Below are 24,954 nucleotides of genomic sequence, written 5' to 3'. Positions count from 1 at the left end.
CTGGGACAACACATGAGACGCAAAATGGAGACTAGTGATTGTTTGCGGTGCTTCGACCTCGTACTAATGAAAGCTGTGTGAAAATTTTTAAAACCGTTATTTATTCAAATGTTAAATCGTATATAAACTTTCATAATTTTATAGTTCTGATTTACTCTTTGTTTACCATATTTTTAAATTTGGAAACTTGAATTGTTGTATCGTGTTTTATCGTTAGTAACGTTTAGGTTATTTTTGTATTTATTTTGGGTTTGTAAACATAATGATTATTGTGATTCGTTTTTTTAATTTTACTAAAGTTTTTTAGTTTTGTTTTCACCTTTTCCATAATGTCTTCAGGGAATAAGACGACTCTTTCCCAAAAAGAATATCTTAAAAGATATTTATCGTATGATAAAGAAGACAAGAAAAAAAAGAAAAAACAAAAATCTCTGTCTTCGTCTGCAGCATTGAAAAGGTAAAAGTTGTTAATTTGCAATATTAGGTTTCTTAAAACATTTTATTTTGGTAGAAGATGTGGTGCACATAAACACTTGAACAGTACAGGTTATGACTTATTACTACGATATTATTATTGTTAATTTTTTTCTGCATTTATTCTCATTAACATTCAGTGTGGTTTATACATTTTTAGGCACTTGTGCACTTCAGGTGGTACCACAGTTTCAAAAAGTTTTTGTCTAAAAATTATCGATTCTAGACCTATTTTACATGCTGATTAGAAGTATGTTTTTTTTCGATATTGGGTGATATTATTTAACTATAGCCCAAAAGTTTGCTGCTTATAATTGTAGATATAACTAAACTTGACCTTCGCTTGCTAACCTTAACAAATTAACACTATTTTTGAAAAACAGTCTTTAAATTTAATTGAAAAAATAATTGCAATAATTATTGAATTTATTATTTAAATACAAAACATTTCTGTGTTAATTGGTCAAGGTTAGCAAGTGTAGGTTAAGTTTGGTTAAATTATATTTATAAAATAAATAAATGTAAATTGTTTTAAAAATGGTAATATAATGGTTATATCATTTTTAGAGAAAACTAATTTTTTTTCAAACTGCACATAAGTGCACAAGTGCCCATTTTTGTTCAGATGTTAAAATAGTAATTGGTACTACCATAATTTAATTACGTTATTAAACGTTGGAATTCTATAATTTTTTTTTTCATGCTGATTAACTTAAAAATAGTTATGATTGACTTTAAACTTTAGTTTAATTGCCCTTCACTATATTAATTTATACATTTTTACGTACCTGGCAGTTATAGTTTAATTCATTCTATAACAATAAGGACTTATGACAGAAATCACCTTTCTATTTTTTTTGGTTTCTTGAATATGAAAATCTTTGAGATAAAAGCAAAAATAAGGAAGATAAATTTTGTTCATTCATATGTTGATATCAGAGTTGACCAGAGAAAAAAATCTTCATATTTTGCATAGGGTCTAATAAAGATGGGTTGACAGAAGAAATATCTCAACTAGGACTGGATCGAATCAAAATTTTACTTATATAAGTTTTAAACCTTTTTTTAAGAAAAAAATCTAGATTTTGTCTTATAAATTTTATTTGACTTTTGTCTGTTTTGGCCTGGTTACTGTGGACTTACCTCACCAGGAATTCTGCAATAAAGAGATATAAGAATTAAAAAGAAATTATGTAACTTCTAAATACAATAATAATACAATTGTGGTCAACTTTTAACCTCAGAGTGGGTGTTTATATTCAAACTGATTGTGTAAGATATTGTAATCAAATTTTTAAGTTTATATCTCAAAAGGACAAACAGTTGGAAAGGGTTAGATGTACATTTTTAGGTAAAAGAAAAACATTTGCCAGTAAAGTTTAACTATACCATTGCCAGATTTTTTTAAATATAAAATCTTGTGAATTTTGTTATGTTACCTATTGTTAAATACGCGTGATTCAACCAAGTATTCCATCATGTTGCTAATTAAATTTTATAAATTTTCAGGATCAAATTTTTCAAATACATGTAGTACAGAAGTACAGAAGTACAGAGTAAGGCTGATTCTCTGGCCTCTTAGTTGAGACCAGTTAAAAAAAAGTAGTTTTTCTGAATTATGTAAAGGTTCAACTAATACTGACATAGTACGATTTAAGTAATTGTCATCCATAAACTCTGATAGAATTTAAACTAGATTAGATTAGATTTTGTAAATTATTGCATGATTGGTTTACCTCTTGGCCATCTCAGCTATTCGTTAGGCCTTTTATGTTACCTCCAGATAAATAAACAGACTTTGAACAATAACAGAGGCACAGAATGCTACTACTCTTCCGACCCCCAATAAAGAAGTGATAAGTGGTTTCCCTAATGGTTACTAAAGGGTACAACATACCACAGTTGAAACCAGGATTGCAACTGACCCAATTTTCACTTTACTAGTACTTCAACCCTGGAACTCTCGACTTCCAAATCAGCTGATTTGGGAAGACGCGTTCACCACTAGACCAACCCGGTGGGTTATGTCGTGCGATCTGCATTGTTTGCCCCCAACCTGGTAGCCAGCATCAAAGCCTTTCACCAAGACACAAGGAGCGCACTTTGCAGGTGCGGTCTTATTAGGGCAGTTAGCTGCCCTGTGCCCAGCTAGGGCACAATTACCATACATCTCTGACTGTGCTCTACAGCGGAGAGAGGTGTGACCAAAGCCTTGAAATTTGAAGCACCAGGGTACTTCTGTATGGTCGATGACCCTGCAAGAGGTTCACCCAAGGAACAGCTGACACCCGCCACCAAGACCAGCCGGGTCTTTGGCAAGGTTTCAATTATCCAGTGGTTTTTTGGAGTCTCTTTCCTCTCCAACTGCCGGACCACCCTGGTCCTCTTGAGGAAATTCTGGACAGTCATATCCAATACCGGATTTTGGCTGTATGTGACCTTGAGGATTTCGGGCTCCTCCACCCTCGTTGCCCTAGGTAGGTCATAGACCAATATTTGCGGCCTCCACTCGACCAGCAACTCAGCCTTCAGCCCATTCTTCTTAAGAAAGTCGGCCTCCAGCAGCCGCTTCGCCTGCTAACCCTTCACTTGTTAACGACCTCCAGGACGACACCATGGTCCCTTGTTTTAGTAACCCGGGAGATCTGAAACTTTCTCTCCGCGGGTCCAGTACCTTCTTCAGGGCCAGCTCCGTTATCGCAGACGAAGCCCCTGGTGTGACAGGAACCACCTTAACATTGGCTCACTTAATTTTGATAGCCGGCAGAGGACTAACCTGCCTAGGCCCAGGCGCGGCTGTTACCGCAGCGAAGGAGACAGGCTTTCACCTTCTCCTCCACCCATTTTAAACAAGTGTGGATCTCACCTAGGACCCTCCCCCGTTGCCGTAGTTGCTCAAGTGGTGGAAGTCCTTGAACCCTTCCACCACTTGCCCGACAGCCGAGAAACAACTGAGTCAAGGGCTCGGTTTGCGCTCTGAAGGTTCTTATTTTTTAACACCAGCTGTCTAAACTTGACCGAAATTCTAGACTCCTTCTTTGTGGTAATTTTGGCTCACGCGGACCACATCTCCTCGATACCTCAATGTCTTCTTATCCTGAGCTCGACCTGTTTAAGGGAGATGTCGCCCTGGAAACTTCCGGCACAGAGCCGACCACCTCACCACTGCTCTCCACCACCTTTGACTTCGAGAGGAGCCACCCGTCAGACTTGGCTCGCCTTCTACAGAGTAGCTCCCACTGCGCGGTTCCGACCGAGGTCTTCTCCGCACAGTTCGACGCTGAGGCTTCAGCAGGAGTTTTTGTGCAAGCCGCCTGTACACAAGGACGCTCCACAGTCCTCGTGAAGACACCCGAGACCTGGGTGGTTCGGGGTCTCGGCGCTGATCGACCTTCTTGCTTTGAAGGGGTTACTGGACACCAAGTCCTTGGCCAGACTGACCAAGTCGACCAAGCAACCTCCGAACTGCTCCATAGACACTTAAAAGAATAAAGCATTGACTGAAATGCCATGCGCTACATTAACAGCCTGAATGAACCTATCACCTAACACAATACCAGGTGAGCATTCACAATTTCTTCCTCGAGCAAGAACGTCCATTTTCACACAACCAGCTCAAGAAGTCAAAAGCTAGAAGCTCCTAATGTAGACCACTGGTGAGTTCGAAGCGAAATCGCTTCCTGAACCTGCCAGAGGATCAGAAATATTTACTGTCCTCATGAACCTAAGAAATGGGGACACGATGTAACTAAAGAAAAGTCCTTATTTAGCTGATAGTGGCACTCCTGCAACACTGCGCAGCCGTGTAGTGTAACCCCACAGCAGTACAGGTTGACTGACAGCCACTTATCGTTGTCAGTCCCAATGACATGAATGTAGCCATGCTAATTTGCTTGAAGCAAATCTCTGCCGGTAGCAGTATATACAAGTTATACAGCATGGGGCCAGAGGTCGAGAAGTGAAATTGAAAGTAAAATAGTTTGCCATCTTTCTTCCGAGCCTAGTAATTGTTGAACATTGGCCAGCCAAGCCCATCAAACTGCAAGTACTGTTCAGCACTTTACTTAACACAAGTGCTGGCTGCACAATTGTAACATGATGTTGATATATATATCAACATCATGTTATTGTGATCCTACGATATATATGTACATGTTTAATTATATACTAATTTATTTAATGTATTTTATTTGTTAATCTGTATGACATGCAGTATATATCAGCTAAGATGGTACTTAATTAAAGTAGTGTATATTAATTTTAGAATTGTATTATGCATATTAATTTCATTATGGTAACAAAAGCCAATATATTTGTTTACCAATACTATTGACTTTACTAAGACTTATAATTAAATGTTTTTAAATATTATACAATAACATCTTGTGTTCATTTAATTTTCAGGTTTCATGAGAAAAATAATTAATTACTTTGGTATATCATAAAGTAATATTTTTGTTTGTAAGTACTCTCGGTTTACTGAAGTCTGAAATCCTGGAAAAGATGGTAAACTACCTTAATCTCTCCTGTAAGTAGAGTCGTCATTTCCACACCCACTCGTTTTTCTTATCTGTAATTCTAATCTCTCCTATTATCATTCCTGCAGATGTAGATCTTAATCTGCTAGAATATTCATGCTGATGTTGCTAAGACCTTGATAAGAAAGCCAGTATATTCTTGATCTTATCTATTTGTGGGTTGCCTGTGGACCAAGTAGCAGGCTCTTCATGTCAAGTTGTTGTCCACAAAACTTAAACTGTAATGCCCACTGGATAAAATTGAAACTTATAACCTGCGAAAAAAAAGCTGGCAATGAAGTAATGTAACAATAGCCTAACTACACAGATTGAATTAATAACTATTTTTAACCATTCTGTATTGAAATATAATGTGTATGTTTATCAGGCAGCATGTGTATCTGAAATTGTGTATTTTAATGACACTTATAAACTATTCTTTAGCTATCATATTCCAGGTTAATAAACACACCGGGTGCCTTTCACCTGGAGGTCCCGGGTTCGAATCCCGGTCAGGCATGGCATTTTTCACACACGCTACAAATCGTTCATCTCATCCTCTGTACAGTAATGCTTAACTGTGGCCCCGGAGGTTAAACAGAAAAAAAAGGTTAATAAACAAAGTTTTAATTCACTGAAATGAGATTTCTGTTTATTATCTTTAAAAAACTATTAAAAATTCGTTATTACTAATTATTTCTTTTGAACTTATGAGTTGATAGTACACTGACCAGAATACCATACAATTATATGTTATTAATGTACTTTTTTCATTTAGTTTTTACACCTCTGTTTAATAATAATATAGTGTGAAATATTAGTTTTTAATCTTCTATTTCTTCTATTTTATCTACAGGTCACAGATAATTGATGATGACATAGATTTGAAGAACATGCGCGTTTTAGACGATGATGAAGTAGAACTTTATCAGTTGGATGAAGATGCACCACAGGTAGCAGGTATTATTGATGAAAGACCCCCTGAAGTACAAGCTATGGAATATTACGGAAATGCAAAACGATGGAAAGTTTTTGGAACCGAAAATGGCGATGGAGAACTTACAGTAAAAGATAGTTTTGAAACTGCTGTAACAGATTTAAAAACTGTTAATTCTATAAAATCATTGGATATAGGTGTTACTGAACAGAATCAAAAAATCGCTAGGTTATTAAAAGGAAAACACAAACAATTTTTAGAAGACTCTAGTTTTGGAAATAACCATAATATTTATTTACCGCAAACACATAGAAAACTAAGCTCTTCTCTTGAAAAAACAAGAAAAGTAAATGATTTAGACATGTCTCCATCTCATAGTTCATATCAGAAATCCTGTAAGAATAAGTATAAGGACAAAAGTGATTCAGATTCTGATTTATCTGATCCTAGAAAATCGAATAAATCACCCATCAGAGAATTAAAAAATCAGACTGACTCTGATTTATCTCCTCCTAGAAGTTCAAATAAATATAAACATCACAAAGATTCTGAGTCTGACTTGTCTCCTCCCAGAAGGTTGAATAAAATACCTGAAAGGAAATCTAGACAGCATACAAGTTCTGATTCTGATTTTTCACTCCCTGGAAGATCTGAAAGGAAAATTAGATATAGAGATTCTGATTTATCTCCTCCCAGAAAAACAAGTAGATATGAAAAAAAATCAAAGCATTACAGGGAGTTCTCGCCTCAAGAAAAAAGAAAAGGTAGTTTACTATCTTCTAGGAAAAATTGCAATGAAAGTGATTCTGATATTTCTCCCCCTAGAGTGAAATTACATTCTGATAAGCGATGTGATAAAAATAAAAGAACTAGTAAAGATTGTGAGAAATATAATAGATTGCCTGATGTACATAACAAGAAGTCTTCTGTTGTTGATTATAAGAAAGATAGAAGAAAATATGATAGTAGTGATAGTGATGGTGGTAGCAGAAGTCGTACAAATGAAAATAAATTCAAACAACACAAATCAAAGGAAAGAGATCATTTTGATTCTCATAGAACTGGATCAAGTTCACACAGGTATGCATTCTTTTTTTTTGTTTGAGTTAATTAAATTAGAAATCAAAATTTGATTGTTGTACATTATGGGTTTTTTAAATTTAATCAAAACCAAAATATTTCTTTAGCAATTGAATAAGATTGTCAAAAGATTCAGATTGTACCCTTTTATGATAAAATTGAGCATTTAACATAATTACTGATAAACTATCAAGCATAAGTGCAACTCATCTGAACTTAACACCTACTGTGTCATTTCTTTGTTAAATGTTCATAATCAATTTTTTTTTAATCAAAACCTGTGTTTAGTCATTTACATCTGGATATACTACAGAACTGTCTTATTTCCCTAATTGAGTGAAGATACTAGAGGCTACATTTTTAAACAAGTTGGGCTGTTACTAGAATGGAACATGGCTATTTCCTGTTACCACAATGAACGCTTCACCACATTGACTGGTCACTATGTTCCCCAAAACTTTATACTCTGGGATTACATTAAAGATGCTGTGTATGGGTCACCATTTCCCAAAATTCTGGATGAACAAAAAAAAATCAAAGTAACAGATGTGCTGTAGTAAATGCTTCAGGAATTCAATTACCACCTTGATGTAGTTTGTATAACAAACACAAGTATTGTAAAGAACATTAAGTTGGGGAACATAAATTCTTAGTCATTCTTTTAATTGATGTTGGTACATCAGTCACTCTGTTTTTCAAATTTATAGTAATTTGAAATCAGATAAATCCATTAGCAGATAGCTTATGTAATGTAAATTATCTACATATGCTTATGTATGTATAATAATAGCAGTGATATAATCAATAATAGGGTTATATATACTGGTAATTGCAAATTGCATAACAATCTCTCAAGAGATTATTCTTTAACCAAAATAAGAGAAAAAGTAAATATAAACGTAGGTCAGAAAGCAGTTTGTAGTGAGTTTCAGCTCATAAAATCTTTAGTCCTGCTTTTTGTTCCCGTGTGAAATTAAACCATACTAAAATAGTTGGGGTACAAATTGAGGGGTAAATTTGGTGCTTCTTTATGGTCTTTGATCTATGAAATTCAATAAAAGTGGTCTCAGACCTCTACTTCACTTAGGTTTTAAAAAAAACGGAAAAAACACAAAAATATTTTGTAAAAAAATACACATTTTTAGCTCTGAAATAAAATAACTTTGTTAATTTACCAGTAAAAAAATATAAATTTCAAATTAACTTTGTTAAGAATTTAATTCTAAGAAAGTTGATGTAAACAATTGAAATTAAACATAAATTCGAGAAGTTCAACTTTAATTAGAAACAAAACGCACAAATTGAATTGGAAAAGTGATATGATTTTAAACAGAACTATTTTCATTAATGTTTGAACAACATAATGTAAATGAAAATAAATAGAAAACGTAGCAATACAGAAAAAAATGAATGAAAAATAGATTTAAAAAAAATAAAAATCATATACTTTTTGGTTTTTTTTTAAATTATAAAATATCAAAATGGTTACTTGATAAAGTTGCAAACATTTCTTCAAAGGAGTTGCTCATGTGGCCACCATTCTGTTCAATGCATAGTTCAGCTCAGTGAATCTATGCTAGCCAGGCACATCTAAGAGCATCATTATTATTCCTATTACTAGCTTCAGTTTCTATTATACTTTGTTTAAATTCTTCTTGTGTGCCTATATGAGTGGAATAAATTAACGACTTCATCCAACCTCAAAGGAAAAAGTCTGCTGGTGTGAGGTTAGGAGATCGTGGTGACCATTTTACTGGTCCATTTCGACCAATCCATTGCTTATTAAATGTGTTAAATTTAAATGATTCAGCACATCATGACAGTAGTGACCAGTTGCATCATCATTGAAAAATCACATCTGCACTCTTATCTGCAAGTGGAATATCTTCCAAGAGTTCCATCAAATTTGTTTACAAAAAAATGTGAGCACCACTCTCCATTGATTCTTGTGTAGGTTGAGATTATCACCAAGAAGATAACACCACACATTAAACGAATATGTCCATTGGAAATGATTTGTGACAGTCTCATGGGAGGATTCATTGGTAATTAGAATATTACTTAAGAAATCGGGAATGATGTTCACATTTTCTAATTAACCAACGACAGAATTTCATCCATTTACCAAAATCAGGTGGTAATAAATCTTGTACGTGTGTTGTATGAAATGTGTATAAGTGTTGCTTCTGTAATGTTCGCCACATACTTGATTGCGAAACATGAAAGTGATGTGGCAGCCTTTTGGTGCTTGAGGTGGGAGATACTTGTACTGTATTCAATATTGCTTCTTCACCATTATCATTTAAATTTTCACAACCAGCATCAAATCATTGTGGTTTAAGCATATCTATTTCTCGAACTCACCTCTCCAAAGCCTCAAATGTTTTACGATCCAGTACTCGTCAATTTGGATAATTTCCCTGGTATTCACACACAGTAGTAAATCCTTTTTATTATACTTTACCATAAAGTAACATCATGTACATCAACCCAAATGAAAACTAACTTGTGGTAGCACCCATTGTGACTTTTATAACAGACTGAAAAGTAATAGCAGAAACATCACTGAAATGAATATTCAGATGTTTGACACTTGACTTAATTGTTGATCAGCTGTTATTGTCAATCGATAAAACAAAATTTTAGTATGTTTTAGAAGGATATCTTTCAAATTTATGTTAATTATTTTTAGCATTTGTATGTAAATTGTTCTGTTTAAAATTGTATCACTTTTCTGTTCCTGTTTGTGTGTTTTGTTTGTAATTAAAGTTAACCGCTCAAATTTGTGTAAATATTAATAGACATTATTTACAGTTTTCTCAGAATTAAATTTTCTATAAAGTTAACTAGAAATTTTTATTTGTTTATTGGTAAATTAACAAAGTTATTTTATTCTAAACCTGAAAAAGTGTATTTTCCAACAAATCTTTTTCATATTTTACCATGTTTTTCTTAAAATCTAAGTAAAATAGAGGTCTGGGACCACATTTATTCAATTTAATAGATCAAAAACCATAAGAAAGTACCAAATCTATCCTTAATCTTTACCCAAAATATTTTAGTGTGGTTTAATTTCAGAGATGGTGCAAAAAGTAGGGCTACTAAATGTTTCTTAAGCTGAAACTCCCTAATGTTTTCTAACCTGTGTTTATATAAACTTTTTTTCTTATTCTTGGCTATAGAATTATCTCCTGAGTGATTTCCATGCAATTTGGAATAATTCTGTACATAAACATGAATTTACTTATAAAGTGCGATATATTTATGGATTGTGTATTACTCATCTATAAAATATCTTTGCTAGCCTTTACCTATGGATAGACTAGAGAGGATCACTCTTCTATTATCTTTATGTGGCTAGATTGGATGGTAAAATAATATGAGAATGACTTGATAAAATCCAAAACTAAAAATCATGACAATACGTGTGAGAATAGCATCTCCATAGAAAAAAAAACTTACATTGGAAATATTTATACTATACTTTTTGAAGGAATTAAATGATCCATTTTTTTTTTGCAAATATTATTTTTGGTTTAAATTTGTCCTAACCAATCATTTTTTATCTGTGATGTAAATCAGTCTAAATATATCTACGTGGGTGTCAGATGTTCAGAACAAATCAGAGAATAAAGTTGGTTGATTTGTGGATTTTTGGATGTTGGAAAGGCCATTATATAGTGCATTTATCTGAACTCCTTAGAAGTAGAGCTTGAAAACTAAGCTTGACCATGCGTGTACAATTTCTGATACTGATGTAGACTATCTCATTCATCCTCTCAAATAATACCTTACGGTGGTTCTGGAGGCTAAACAGAAAGTGAGAAGAGATGTAGACTACCTATTTTGTTTTCATGGATATATTATTTTGGTATTCAATGCATAAAAATTTATTTTCTTTGATTCTGTCAAAAGAAAGTACTATTTCAATTTACTAAGCTTAAACATTTGAGATTTTCAATGTAAATATCAAAGAGTAATTGATATTTGGAAAAGAAGATTATGCCAGGTCTCAACTACACCATGCTCAGTAAAGAATGAAGATTCTCTGATTTGATGCTGGCAATAACTTAGTTAATAATTTTTTATTTACTCCTAATCTGAACTGTATTCCATACTGCTCAAAATAAAGTATTCAAGTCTTACGTTTATTTTTTTCTGAGGGTAAAAAACCTGAAAAATATGAAACTTTAATAAATGAAATTCAAAAAATTGATTGGATAAGCCCAACAAAAAGACTTTATTCAGACTATCCTAAAATTTAAACCAGTAATTAAAATATATAAACTTTTGTAATGACATACCAAATTTTATATTAAATTTTTTTCCTTACAACCTTATTTTTAAAAAAAATTTCAGTTGTCTGTGGTGACTGACGTGGCGCTGCTGTTCTCAAACTGGCTCAACTATTGCTACTAGCAGTTTTTTGATAACCAGCAACCTCTGAAATGCCCACATAAGTTATTTGAAAATGCTTTGAAATATGTCTTTTTTAAATACATTTATTTTGGTTTGATTTGTCATAGGAAGTGATTATATTTTTTTAATTAATAGGGTGATGTTGGCAATGGGCAACAATAACAGAAAAATGTAGAAATTTTGAACTCCATCTTGCTGTTTTATGTAGTATCACCTCGTTTTATAATTCCCTTCATTAATAACTTTTAAATTCACTTCATTCTGATTATTTGTCTATGCTGTGCTTTAGTACAGGTAATTGCTACTTTTATGAATTTTTGTCTGTTATATCTTAAAGACAGACAAATATTTTATACCATAGCTGGCTTATTAAATGATTGTGTTGTTTTCATATTTATATAGCATATAACCAGGGTCCATTATATTTTATAGAAGAGTTTTAGAATCTTTTATATTAATTACATGATTACATTTTACATATTAGAATATTTTTGATAATTTTACTTCTTCACTTTTTTATTTCTCTTTTATAACATTTGGACTTAAAAATAATATTTTTATTAAATAATTTGTGCCTGTTGCTAGCATAATCCATATATTGTTCTGTTGGTTTTTCAGTAAGCATAATAAAATGGAGAAAACACTTGATGGAAAACAAGCAGGACTTCAGAATGCAAAACAGCTTAGAAAAGAACTTGAAGAATTCAAAGACAAAGAACATCAAATGTTTTCTAAGGTAAATTGTGTTTTGGTGTTTATAAGAATGCTAAAAAAAATTGTACCTTTTACTGCATGACTGATAAAGTTATGGCTACAGCTAAGTGGTTTAACAGTCTTTGAACTGGACCCCAATCAAAAGTAGGAGCTTTCTTCATGTTCACTGGCTGGGCAGGATGCCAAATTGACTAGTTCTGCCCTGTGTCAAGGTAAATGAGCCATCATATCAGAAAGTAAGTCTGCCTTGTGTTTGATTAAATGCATATATTCTGCTTAATTATGAGCTGCATCCAGGGTAATTGTATGAAAAACAGAAGTTATTCAGAAATTTTCTTTTTTTACCTTCATAGATTTAAATTTTTTTTTAAATTCTTAAATGTTAAATTTTGTGATTTGTGAAGTATTTTATTTCTACATGTAGAATTGAAAGTTGCTGAACTTAAATGCACTAATTAAGAAGTTGAATTAAGTAGATTTTATGTTAAAAAGTTGTTAATGATCAATTTTTTAATTACAGTAAAATAAACTTAATTTAGAAAATTTGTTTCTAGAAAATTATTTTTTATTCTAGCCAAAACCCCTTAAGAAGTAAGTAAAGATTTGCTGCTCCTGTAGACGTCATTTAGACAATGTTTTTTCTTTTTATTCTTCATCTTTATATCCACCCTTGGAAAATAAGTTTATTATTTCCTAACATTAAATTAATGAAATATATTTTTCTCCAATCTTTTATTTTGTATAAAATAGTTCTAATTAATTCTCTTCATAAAATTTATTTTAACACTTTCACTGTGGTATGGGGTATATATGTCCCGTACTACTGTCTGTGATGCGGCTGAGAATGAAATAATATTCCTCTGATGTGCGTTTAGTGTTTGACCTTGATTATTTTTACAACCCATATACATCCCATAACACAGTGAAGTAATAACTATGCTATGTGGAGTGCAAATTCTCATTTTTTATTTCCAGTAAATGTATTATAGTGATTTTTTTTTTGTTCGTAGTTTTTCCATACACAATATTTTGTAAATTATAGGTTTAGTAACTATTCATTATTTAATATTAATTAGTCAAATATAAATTTTCTCATTACACAGTATAATGGTGATGTAATTTCATATGACTAATGATGGATGTTGTTTGTTTTTTCTGAGAAACTGAAACTAAAACTCAGTATTTTTATTATGACTTATTTATTATTTTTATATCATTAACACAAAATAAATAAAACATTAACACAATATAAATTATTAGTAAGTCATTATTATGAATCTTTATTTTTAAATCCTATATGTTTTGATTGAATATTATATTTTTCTTTTGTTGTGTAGTAGTAAACATTAATTTTTATTTTAAAAATATCTTGGGTATCTAAATTGTAGGTCATATATATACTAAACTTTATAATCAAGAATATATTTTATTTCATATTATTTTTCAAGAATGTTTTTTTAATTCCAATGTGAATAAAGTTATGTTTTATTGCTGTTCACTTACCTTGTTTTTTAATTTTCTGTTGATTTTCAAGTAATACTCGCCCAATTTTCCTGAATATTATTAGTACGTTACATATATTTTTGGTCAGTTGAAAATTTTTTAAATATTTAAAGGGTTAACTTTTATGTTCACATTATGTAAAGTATTGTTTTATAACATATAATGAAATAAATAAACTGTAAGCTTCTTCAAAAATGAACTTATGACTACATTTTATTATTTATTTTTCTGTAAATACTCCATAATATGGGTTAATAATGGATATTTAGATAATAACGTTTAAAATACTCCCACTAAAAATACATAGATTGTTGTATTGCATAAAGATGAGCTAAAAATTTGATTAACGCAAAATGTACACAAAATTGCAGTGCAAAATTGTTATCTTTTTTCACGATCACCAGGATGCAATGCTTGAATTAACTGCAACTTTTACAGCTTCAGATGCAGACTTTTTTTAAGCACATGCCATACTTTGGTTGCAGAATTCCAAGTTCTCTGCTTCCTCTGTTTGTGGATTTCCTAGGGCTGCATTCAAAAGCCGTTCAGATACGCTCAAAATTTTCATCTGGTTTGCAAGGATGCCTATTGCTTTTTGCTTTGTATATCCAACCATCTTCTACGAATCCCTTGTACCAATTGTAGATCTGTTATGATAAGGCAGCTCTTTGTTAAACTTACAATGAAATGCACACTGCACTGAAACAATGGATTTACTCTTAGCACACTGCAGCAGACAAAATGATTTTTCCTGGGGTATTGCCATTTTCTTGTAAACAAACCAAGTGCCGCTGTAGGTATTGAATGAACCCACTGAGTTGGTCTAGTGGTGAACTCATCATTGCAAATCAGCTGATTTTGAAGTCAAGAGTTCTAAGGTTCAAATTCTAGTAAAGGCATTTACTTTTGTACGGATTTGAATACTAGATTGTGAATACTGGTGTTCTTTGGTGGATGGATTTCAATCAACCACACATCTCAAGAATGGTCGACCTGAGAATGTATAATATTACACTTCATTATTCACACATAACATCCTCATTCATCCTCTGAAGTAATACCTTATGGTGGCCCTGGAGGCTAAAAGAGAAAAAGAGAGGCATTGAATGGAACTAATATTTAAAATTTTGAACTTTTCTCTATTCAGTGATGTATCGTATTTAATCTCTATCTATTGTTATTGGTTATAAATAAATATTTAAAATCTGCTCCTTCTTTTTGAGTAACCCAGTATTAAAGATACATTGATCATATTTGAAAAGTTAAATAACAGTTTGCTCAATATTAACCCGTTCGAATCATATGATGCTCAGAGGTCGTCACACGATTTTTTGGCACATAAGTCATATGACAATCTCAAGTTGCAATGCTGCAGTGCTTCTTATACATGTATATATTTCAGTTTATAGCTGATGGCATAGTAATGTATTCTGAAGTGAAGTGCTGACATGTGATTTTCGTAAACCCCTTTCTAGCCTCACTCACTGCTTCTTATCAAAATAAAATAATCTCTTTGTTCGTATTTTTTTTATGACTTCAGTAGCCATCCATCATGGTGAAGAAAAGGTTTCGTGGTGAAGATGTGAAAGAATTGACAAAGTGTTTAGAAAGCGTTCTAAACAGTGATAATGAATGTACTGATTTTTCTGATGATTAATCAAAGTCTGAAGAAAGTTGTAGTAATAGTTCTAGTGAATCTAATGATGAAATTGGTGAGGAAAGTGGTGATAATGATGATGATGCACCAGGCTCTTCTAAGTGCGTACATACAACGATGCCGAAAAAACTAAGCGATTGGAATTGGACAAAAACTCAAATTAACCCCTTTATATATTCTTTTACTGAACATAGTGGCATTTGTGAAGATATATTGAATAAGTTGAGTCAGTTCCACGTTTAGAACTTCACATTTTTTTGGAATATATAGAACCTTTGATAAAATTTGTGATGAAATTAATGCTTATGCTACTAAGCAACTAAACAATCTTGTTAGGAAAAAGTTGAAAGATGACGATGAATGGTTTGAAACTACTGCAGATATAATTTCAATGGCGCAGGTATGAAAATCATGTATCCAATTGTATTGGTGTAAAAATAGATGCATTGACACACCCATATTTGATAAAACAATGAGCGGAGAGAGATTCAACCTAATATCACGTTTCTTGCATTTCACTACTGACAACAATGAAAATGATAAACTAAAAAAAATTAGGCATATCATACAACATCTTTCTAAAAACTTTTCTGAATTACATCTTCCTTCTTAGAACATAGTTTTGAATGAAAGTCTAATGAATTTCAGAGGTCACCTTTCATTTGTGCAATGTCATAAATCTAAACGATCAACATTTGGAATAAAATTTTACAAAATTTATGAATCTAGTTCAGCCTATTGTTTATATTTCAAAATTTTTGTAGGTGATGATATGACAAATCCTACTCTTCCTCCCAGTACTAATGTTGTAATCGACATGTTTCAACCATTATTGGACCAAGATTTATATAGAAGGCTAACAGAATGGAAAACAAATGTAATTGGAACTTTGGAACATTTTCAGTAAAAAATCTTTATTGGTTAATTTTTTATGTATGAGGAATGTTTTTAAAGTAATTACTGTTTAGAAATTAAAAAAAAAAAAGTAAACTATTCTTAACAATTTTATTTTTACGTGAAAGCCTGCATTTTAATCTACTTTTCTACATAATTGCCACCAGTATTAAGGCACTTGTATCATGCAACCAGCTTTTGAACACCATCGTCATAGAATCTGCTGTCTGACTTAATTTAGACCACTGCAACACAATCGCTTTGACACCATCATGGCACTGACCACCCAGATGTTTCTGCAAATGCAGGAACAAGTCACTGGGCGCTAGATCCGGACTGTATGGAGGGTGATCAAGTTGTTCCAAGCCAAATGAAATGATGAGTTCTTGAGTTTGATTAGCCACATGTGGATGGGTATTGTCATGAAGCAAAAGGATCCCTTTACTCAACATACCACTCCTTTTGTTTTGGATTGCATGGTGCAGTTTTTTTAAAGTCTCAGAATACATCGTAGAGTTTATTGTGTCACCACGAGGCAAAAACTCCACCAGCAACACCCCCTTCCTCTTCCAAACCACTGTATGCATGATTTTGCGGGCTGAAATTGTCTGCTTAATCTTCACTTTCTTGGGTGATGTTGAATACCGCCATTCCGTGGGCTGCTGCTTCTATTCCAGTGTGGAGTTTGATCGCCACACGTGCAGCCACCCATGTTTCATCGCCTGTGACAATATGACTTAAAAAATCATCACCTTTTACATTATACTGGTCAAGAAAAGTCAACGCACTGCCTAAACGTTTGGTTTGTGCACCTCTGTCATCATTTTCGGTATCCAGCGTGAGCACAGTTTTAAATAATTTAAATGTTTGGTCACAATTTCACACACAACACTTCTCAACTTCACAACACTGAGGAAACTTTTCAGATAGCAAAGAAATCGTAAAGCATCTGTTCTCTCTCACTTTTTCGTCAACTTTCTGCACCAAATCTTCAGTAATGACAAAAGATTATCCATTTCATTCCTCATCATGAACATTCTGGCGGCCATCTTTAAAAAGTCTAACCCATTTTCATGCCATTCCATCGCTCATAATGTTGTTTTCTCCATACACTTCACTGGTATGACAATGAATTTCAGCCACTTTCACGCCTTAGCACTAAGAAAACGAATCGCACCACGTGTTTCACAGTCAGCAGGATTCTCAATCAGCAGAGGCATTTTAAATGCTCACAAACAAACATAAACACAGTCAAAATTTCTGTAATGGTATCTGTGGCTTGGTAACAGATGCTGGTACACAGTGCGCATGTGTGGAATGCCAAACGCAGCATAGAAGCAGCAGAATTTCAAAACTATACTTACTTTAAAAGCGTGCCTCGTATTACTGTGTTCCCCAGCATAATGTCAGGGGATTTAAATATGATTTCTGTCAGCTGTGTAGACATTTAAACATCACATCATTGGGTTAAAGATTTAAAACTAAATTTATTTTTTTAAGTTGTGTAATTCGTGTAATAAATATTGATTATTTATAGGAAGTAAATATAAATATATTTACACTTTAATAAAGTAAATGATAGTAAGTACAAGATAGTACAATGATAGTACAATGATAGATACTTTTTTTTTGTATTATTTCTTTAAAAAAATCATTCTTTGTAATATCTCACATGCTTGACTGTTGACATTATTATTAGTTATGAAAGGATTCTTTAATGAAATAACTTGGAAATTTAATTATTTAAATCTTAGTTATTTTTAGAGTTAGCATTGTATTGAGTTGGGAAAATTATATTTGTTAAAATGAAGTATTGTTTTTTCTGTTTTGTTTTATAGTTGAGTACAGAATTGTCAGGTAAAGGTGCTGCACCCATAATGAGAGATCGTAAAACTGGTCAGAAAAGAGACACTGAAAAAGAAAAACAGCAAGCTATAGAGAAGGCTCAGAAATCAGCTGAACAAAATGAAAAATATGCCAAGTGGGGAAGAGGGTAGGTTGCTCTTTAATATTTAATTTTTTGTCTATCTTATGATTGCAACATTTTTTATTATTAATTCATACTTCACAAAAATTTTAAAAAAATCTAAGATTTCAATCTGTTTTTGAATACCAGGATTAATGCGAAGTATTATATACTTTCAATGTTAGTTGATATTACTATTAAAAAATTACTGATAAAAATAAAATTATGAATGTGGACATTTATTTAGAAAAAAAATTTTTATATAGAATTGTGTAATAATCTCACAAATTATAATTCGCATTTTACTTGTAGAAAAAAATCTGGCAGAGTTCCTATAATGTTTTAAATTTTGATAAAATATTTAAAGACTTTTGATTTTCACCCATCATTTTTCAGTATGTGATAAGTTTCCAAAACTAAATTCTGTTTTTTTATTATTTTTATAGAAAAGCATGAGGAATGTTTATGCAAAAATTCTGTTTATTACTTACATCTTCTAAATTCTAACATTTCCTGTCATTTTATTAGATAATTTCAATATACATATTTTACTTCTAATGAGCCTAAATTTTTACTATGGCTGAACCAAAATTTTTTTGTTATGTATTGTAAAGATATTATATTTTTGTTGAGTTGGTCATTATAATTTTATACAATGATGGATTTCAGAATAAAACAAGTTGAAGAAGCTGCAGAAAGATTTGCTAACGCAGTTCATGAAATGTCCAAACCTCTGGCACGCTATGCAGATGATGATGATTTGGACAAACATTTAAAAGCTCAAGAAAGAGAAGGTGATCCAATGTTAGATTACATTCGTCAGAAACAAAAGGAATCGGTTACTTTATTAGAAGGTAAGTAATTTATTTTTTGAAGGTGTTAGTATATATATTATATATGTATTTTCAAAGACAAAATTATAAAAACCTTTTACCACCAAGAGTACAAAATTCAATAATGCTTCTTACATTATACTTATTTTTTTCTAATAGCACTTTTGAGGTTTACTGTCATCATCAGTTAAAATTTTTCTTCCAAATCACACATTAAATTCAAACCATTAAAATAATTACATTTAAAAATATGTAGTCATAAATATTAATAAATATAAAATTAAAAAGTTTATTTTTTCATTTTATGGCTATCCATACATACAGTACTGTACTCACACTTAATACAGTACTGTAAGTCTGGCTAGCCACATAATAAAAAAAAAAGTTTTAGTATTGTCGCATGTTTCGAGGCTCGATCATGATATTGAGAGATTGACAATTTAATATGTTTATATAATTAAAGTTTATTGGTTTAAAATGTTCATAATTACAACCAGACAAATTAATAATAATAACAATAATGAAAATAGTAATAATGATAATAAGTGACAGTTAATGAACACAAATGTTAATATAATAATTACAAACACAATAATAATCAGATACTAGCAGTAAACGATAATAATATTACATGTCGATAACAACAGATCAAACAATTAATACATAACATAATACATGTCATAATGCAGAATGTAATACATAAATTAATCAAAACAGTAAGCACGATGTAAAAACAGAGCATAATACATACTCTAATCAACTAAAATTAACAATCATAATATTACACATCAAATAGTAATAAACATCAATAGTAAATAATACAGATACACACTATTTCTGGTTTACTGGAATTACTCAGTCTTAATCATTGAACTGGATTTGAGAATCTCCTCGCCGGACCAATGCGGTAACGTCTCCCAGACTGATTTTAGTAGAACTCAATTTTAGCTGGTCTTACTGGCTATTTATACTGCTATCCTCTTTACCTGCCGGACCAGACCCAAGTTGAAGCGTGAGAACAATCGACCGAGGCTTTTCTTGCCCCGAATTCCAAACCTGGTCTCTTATTGTACAACAGGTGTTCATTGTGTGACAGCAGGCAGTATATTAAAATACAATTGTATAATGAACCTATTCTTTACAAAAAGGGTTCTCCTTTTTGTCCTTTTCTGTATTCCTCCAGTTATTATACTTTTTATTACTTTCATAATAATTGATAGTAATCTGTTACTGAGGTCCGCTATACCGGTCTTGTTACGTCAATATTTCTGACTACATATTTTTTATTTTATAATTTTAATGGTTTGAATTTAATGTGTGATTTAGAAGAAAAAGTTTAACTGATGATGAGGGAAACCTTGGAAGCGCTATTAGAAAAAAATAATAAGCATTAGGTAAGAAGCATTATCGAATTCTGTACTCTTGGTGGTAAACAGTTTTTATTCTTGTCTTTGAAATATTAGTACAGAGGGGAATATGAACAAATACAATAAAAAAAGAATTGTTTTGCTAAGTTAATTATATAGTTAATATATATAGTTATATATATATATATATATATATATATATATATATATATATATATAGTTATAACCCTCATATATACATGAGGGTTATTTTTTTCAAGGTCCGATTGGTCACAAAATTAAAATCACAGTGAAAATAAAAATTTTTTTTATTTGTAACAAGTACTTACATAGTTCCGTTATTTCTCTATATAGTCGCCACTCTGATTTAGACATTTGTCGTAGCATGGTACCAACTTTCCAATACCCTTGTCATAGAACGGAGCTGCCTGTGTTTTCAGCCATGTTTCTACGCTGGTCTGCAGCTCGATGTCTGTGCCAAAATGTTGTCCTCCTAGCCAGCGTCTCATGTGAGCAAAGAGGTGAAGATCGGATGGAGCCAAGTCCGGGCTGTATGGTGGGTGATCAATTGCTTCCCAACGAAAATGCTGCATTGTACGGCCAAGCATTGTCATGGAGAAAGATAATGCCTGATGACAACATTCCTCTCTGCTTATTCTGAATTGCCCTTCGTAGACGTTGAAGAGGTCATGCAGTATGGGGCTGCAGTGATGGTCGTGCCACGTTCCATGAATTCCACCAAGAGAAATCCATTCCCGTCCCAGAACACAGTAGCCGTACAATTTCTGTTGGTGAAGGTTCACTTGAACTTCTTTGGTTTACTGGGATAATGAGAATGCATCCGCTGTTTGGATTGTTCTTTTGTTTCTTCAGTTTAAAAATGGACCCATGTCTCAACCGCTGTGACAATTTTGTTCAAAAAATCTTCTTCATTGTGGTAGCGCTGGAGAAACATTAGGGAGATGTCCATACTCTTTTTTTTGTGATGGTCGGACAGCATCTTGCACACAGTTTGCGGTACTGAAGTCTCTCACTCACAATGGTGTAGAGGCTGACCTTGAAATTTCAGGAAACGAATCACAATACAGAAATTGTGAACCAACGATTTTCTCAAATTGCCTCATCCACTTGCTCAACATGACATTACTTGACATTACTTATTCGCTGACCCCACATTCCTTTCCTGACATTACTTTTTCATCTATGAATTTCAGCTGCACTACACCCCTCAGTCTGAAGAAATCGAATTACCGCACGCACTTCACACTTGGCAGGAGATGTTATTGTTGTAGACATGTTTACGTGCTAGCGGCATGTTCAGAACTAAACGAAGTAACGTGGCGTAACTGAAGGCCATACTAGAGTCGCTGTGCAACATATGCGCAAAGGTTCATTCGATTTTTGCACGGGTTTTTATTTTGTGACCGATCGGACTTTGAAAAAAAATAACCCTATATATAATATGTATATACATGTACATTTATATATACCTAAGTAATGTAATTTCATGAAGACGTAACTAATAATCCTTAAGTTTGTCTAATCTATCTGTAATTTAAATTTGTTGACCTAATTGAACTTAACCTTATTACTAACCCTTAGCAGAATATAAGATCATATAATAGAAAGAAGATTGAAAACATATCAACAGTTTATAATAAAATTTTTTTAGCTCAGGGAACCGGATTCTTTAATTCAGTCTGTAATTAAGAAGTTCGTATTTGTATCCTGATATATATACATTTCACCCTCTGATAATTGTTTTTATGTTATTGACTACTCTGGTTAATAATAACCCCAGTTATAAATATTTACAGTGAAGCTGCACCTTATGTTGTCTACCTTGGAAACAGAATTATTTAACATGATTTTTGCTGTTATTTAGCAACATTTTATTTTATAATATGTTATGTTTTTTATTTTTTTTTTAATTAATAGTTAATATATTTTATAAAAATCATAAATTACATACACAAATAAACAGTCAAAATATACATGTCCATAAAATTGCGCTAAATTCATTGTACAAATTTTTAATAAACATTAACAAAAATAGTTTTATATTGCAGTATTTTTATATTGATGGAAACTTTGAATATCCCATACCAATCTCATTTAATTTATTCTCATAGTAAAATAAGGAATGGTTATTTTTTAATTTTACTTGCATCTTTAAAGAATCTTTATTAGTTTATTAACCAATTAATTGTAGAGGACGTCTAATATGTGCAGCTGACTCGTCATTCCATCTGGAATAATTTACAAATTAGGTTTTAGATGTGCAATTTGTGTTTTTACATCTTCACTTAAGTTGCTTTTAAAGGCATCCAACATAAGCAACATACATCACTTTTAAGCCCACCAACTCGACTCCAAATATTGTATAATCAGTCTTAACACCAAACCATCGATCTATCTTTTTTGTTTTTCACATAATACAACTCTAATAGAAAATTTTTTTCTGAGACAGTTTTACATTATATGATATATAGTGGTAATTTTTAGCTCAACTAATATTCATAAAATGAGGATAATTCATGATTTATAAGTTCCTTTAAATCAAATCATGACTGGTTTCTCTCCAATTATTTTGTACAATAACTTTAGTTGGCACATCAAAATAAATAGGTATTTGATCCATGTATCCAATCCATCTCGATCTATAACTGCATTGTTGCCTTAATTTTGTTATATATTTCTAAAATGAAATAAGTTTTCTGTTTTTATCTGTAATCATCAAGGAGTTTCTGCGCTATGCTTGTTCATTACTGTATTTGCTTGATCATATGCCTTAACTGCTTCAAACTAGCATTAAATTCTTCATTTCTTTTGTAAATTTTATTATTTGGTTAATTTTTTGCTTCTAAAGATATTATTATTTTCCTCATAATAGTATTCCTAATCCAATTTCTGGGGTATAAACTCAATAACCTTTCTATCCTGCTCCTATAAGGCTTCACAGAACAGTTTTTCTTAAGAAAGGTGCATTTTTAACTCTTCTTTTTTATTTTTCCCATCTTCTGACATCACCTTCCATTACTTTAAATTTATTTTTTTTAACACAGTTTTTACTTTTCTCTGCTTCAGTAATATCGTAATTACTGCTTTCATAATCACAACTTTAAAATTCATGTCTTAACTATGACATAAACCGTTATTAGTGTTTCCTTTCCTGGATCTTTGATTTTTACTCTACTGGTATTCATAATTTGTCGATCACATACACATTATGTTTTAAAGTATAAGTAACAAAATTTAAAATAGCCTGACAACCTTGCACTCAGAACAAATTTATACACTGAGTGATATTTAGATAAACTCATTCATAACTGGAAGTTGATGTGTCATTAGTTGCAATAAGAATAGTCATAGCAATAAGATTGCTTAATAAGAAATTGTGTATAATTCATCTTTAGTTCCCATGAGATATTGTTTTTTTTTGTCATCCCACAGAGAAAGCCTTTATCTAATTATCATATTTTTTCAGCTTTCTAGCAACCTAAAAAATGGGAGAATTAAAAATGAATCTGTGAGGGATTTGCCATCTGTGTATACATATATATACTGTTTCCTTTTTGGCTTTTTCTTTAGGTAAGCTTAAGAATTATTTTTGTTTTTTTTTCTAATTTTCAGTTAAACCTGTATATAAAGGATCATTTATGCCCAATCGTTTTGGAATTCGGCCTGGATATCGTTGGGATGGTGTGGACAGATCAAATGGCTTTGAAAAACAATGGTTTACCACACAAAATAATCGAAAAGCAAGAGATGAAGAAGCATACAAATGGAGTATTTCAGATATGTGAATTACAACTGTAATTTATTCTTAACATTTTTTTTTTTATATCTTTTTATTATTAGCAGATAAATAAAACTATATTTTATGTTATGTCTCTGTTAAAAATATTTTAGTAAGATTATTATTTCATATTTTTAATTTATTTTACCTAATGATTTCTATTCCATTCTACAATAGTAAAAATGAGTTTGCTTGTTGAATTATAATTACAACTCTATATTACTTAATTTTCCAGTTTGATGTGGGTAGTAAATCAGAATAAGTATTTATTATTAAATAATATTGTTGTAGTTAAAAATTTTCATTTTCTTCACCTATTAGCATACCTGCCAAAGCTGTAGACCCTCAGTCAAACACTTCACATATATGTATACTCTAAAGCCATAATGATATTCTACGGACCAGGAAAATATATCTATACAGGAATATAATGTATTACAATTTGATTCTATTCGGAAATATTATATGTGACTTTTTCTATTTTACTCTAAGTTGTCATATAGAATGGAAATAGTAGAATTTTATTTTAAAATAATAAACTTTAAATGAAAAGTAGTTCATAATTAGATAATAGTTAACAATAATAATAAATTTCAGTTGCGGTAATGTAATAAAACACAGTTAATTTTTTTATTAATTATTTAAATTAATAATTAGATTAAGCCAATGTTTCTCAACCTGTGGGGCGCGCTCCCCTAGGAGGGGCGCGATAACACTAAATGGGAGGCATGAGTATATGAATATACTCATGCTCCCCATGAGTATATCAAAAAGAAAATATTATTAAAAAAATG

The 24,954-nt window shown here is 31.7% G+C and overlaps 1 protein-coding gene across 2 annotated transcripts; it reads left to right on the top strand.

Annotated features, from left to right (window-relative positions):
• The first annotated feature begins 59 nt into the window (after nucleotides 1-59).
• On the top strand, nucleotides 60-24,250 carry LOC142318747 (uncharacterized). 2 transcript variants are annotated; one of them, XM_075355162.1, is made up of 6 exons: nucleotides 60-457; nucleotides 5,848-7,008; nucleotides 12,046-12,163; nucleotides 18,034-18,188; nucleotides 18,831-19,015; nucleotides 23,995-24,250. In XM_075355162.1, the coding sequence occupies exons 1-6, from the start codon at nucleotides 330-332 to the stop codon at nucleotides 24,165-24,167; spliced, it is 1,920 nt and encodes a 639-aa protein (XP_075211277.1). In that variant the 5' UTR covers nucleotides 60-329; the 3' UTR covers nucleotides 24,168-24,250. The 2 variants fall into 2 exon arrangements, with proteins under 2 accessions (XP_075211277.1, XP_075211278.1); XM_075355163.1 differs by lacking the exon at nucleotides 60-457 and adding an exon at nucleotides 4,900-5,002.
• The last annotated feature ends 704 nt before the right edge of the window (nucleotides 24,251-24,954 follow it).

This window comes from Lycorma delicatula, chromosome 2 (assembly GCF_047948215.1).
Source record: "Lycorma delicatula isolate Av1 chromosome 2, ASM4794821v1, whole genome shotgun sequence".
Lineage (NCBI taxonomy): Eukaryota > Metazoa > Arthropoda > Insecta > Hemiptera > Fulgoridae > Lycorma > Lycorma delicatula.
Note: the sequence above shows the minus strand (reverse complement) of the source record. Positions and strands in the feature narration are given on the sequence as shown.

What these genes read in the sequence shown, in the direction of transcription:
- LOC142318747 (XM_075355162.1), top strand. Translation starts at nt 330, where the DNA reads ATGTCTTCAGGGAATAAGACGACTCTTTCCCAAAAAGAATATCTTAAA. An exon ending in AACATCAAATGTTTTCTAAG is followed by an intron (nt 12,164 to 18,033) that starts GTAAATTGTGTT and finishes TTTGTTTTATAG; the next exon opens with TTGAGTACAGAATTGTCAGG. An exon ending in TATGCCAAGTGGGGAAGAGG is followed by an intron (nt 18,189 to 18,830) that starts GTAGGTTGCTCT and finishes GATGGATTTCAG; the next exon opens with AATAAAACAAGTTGAAGAAG.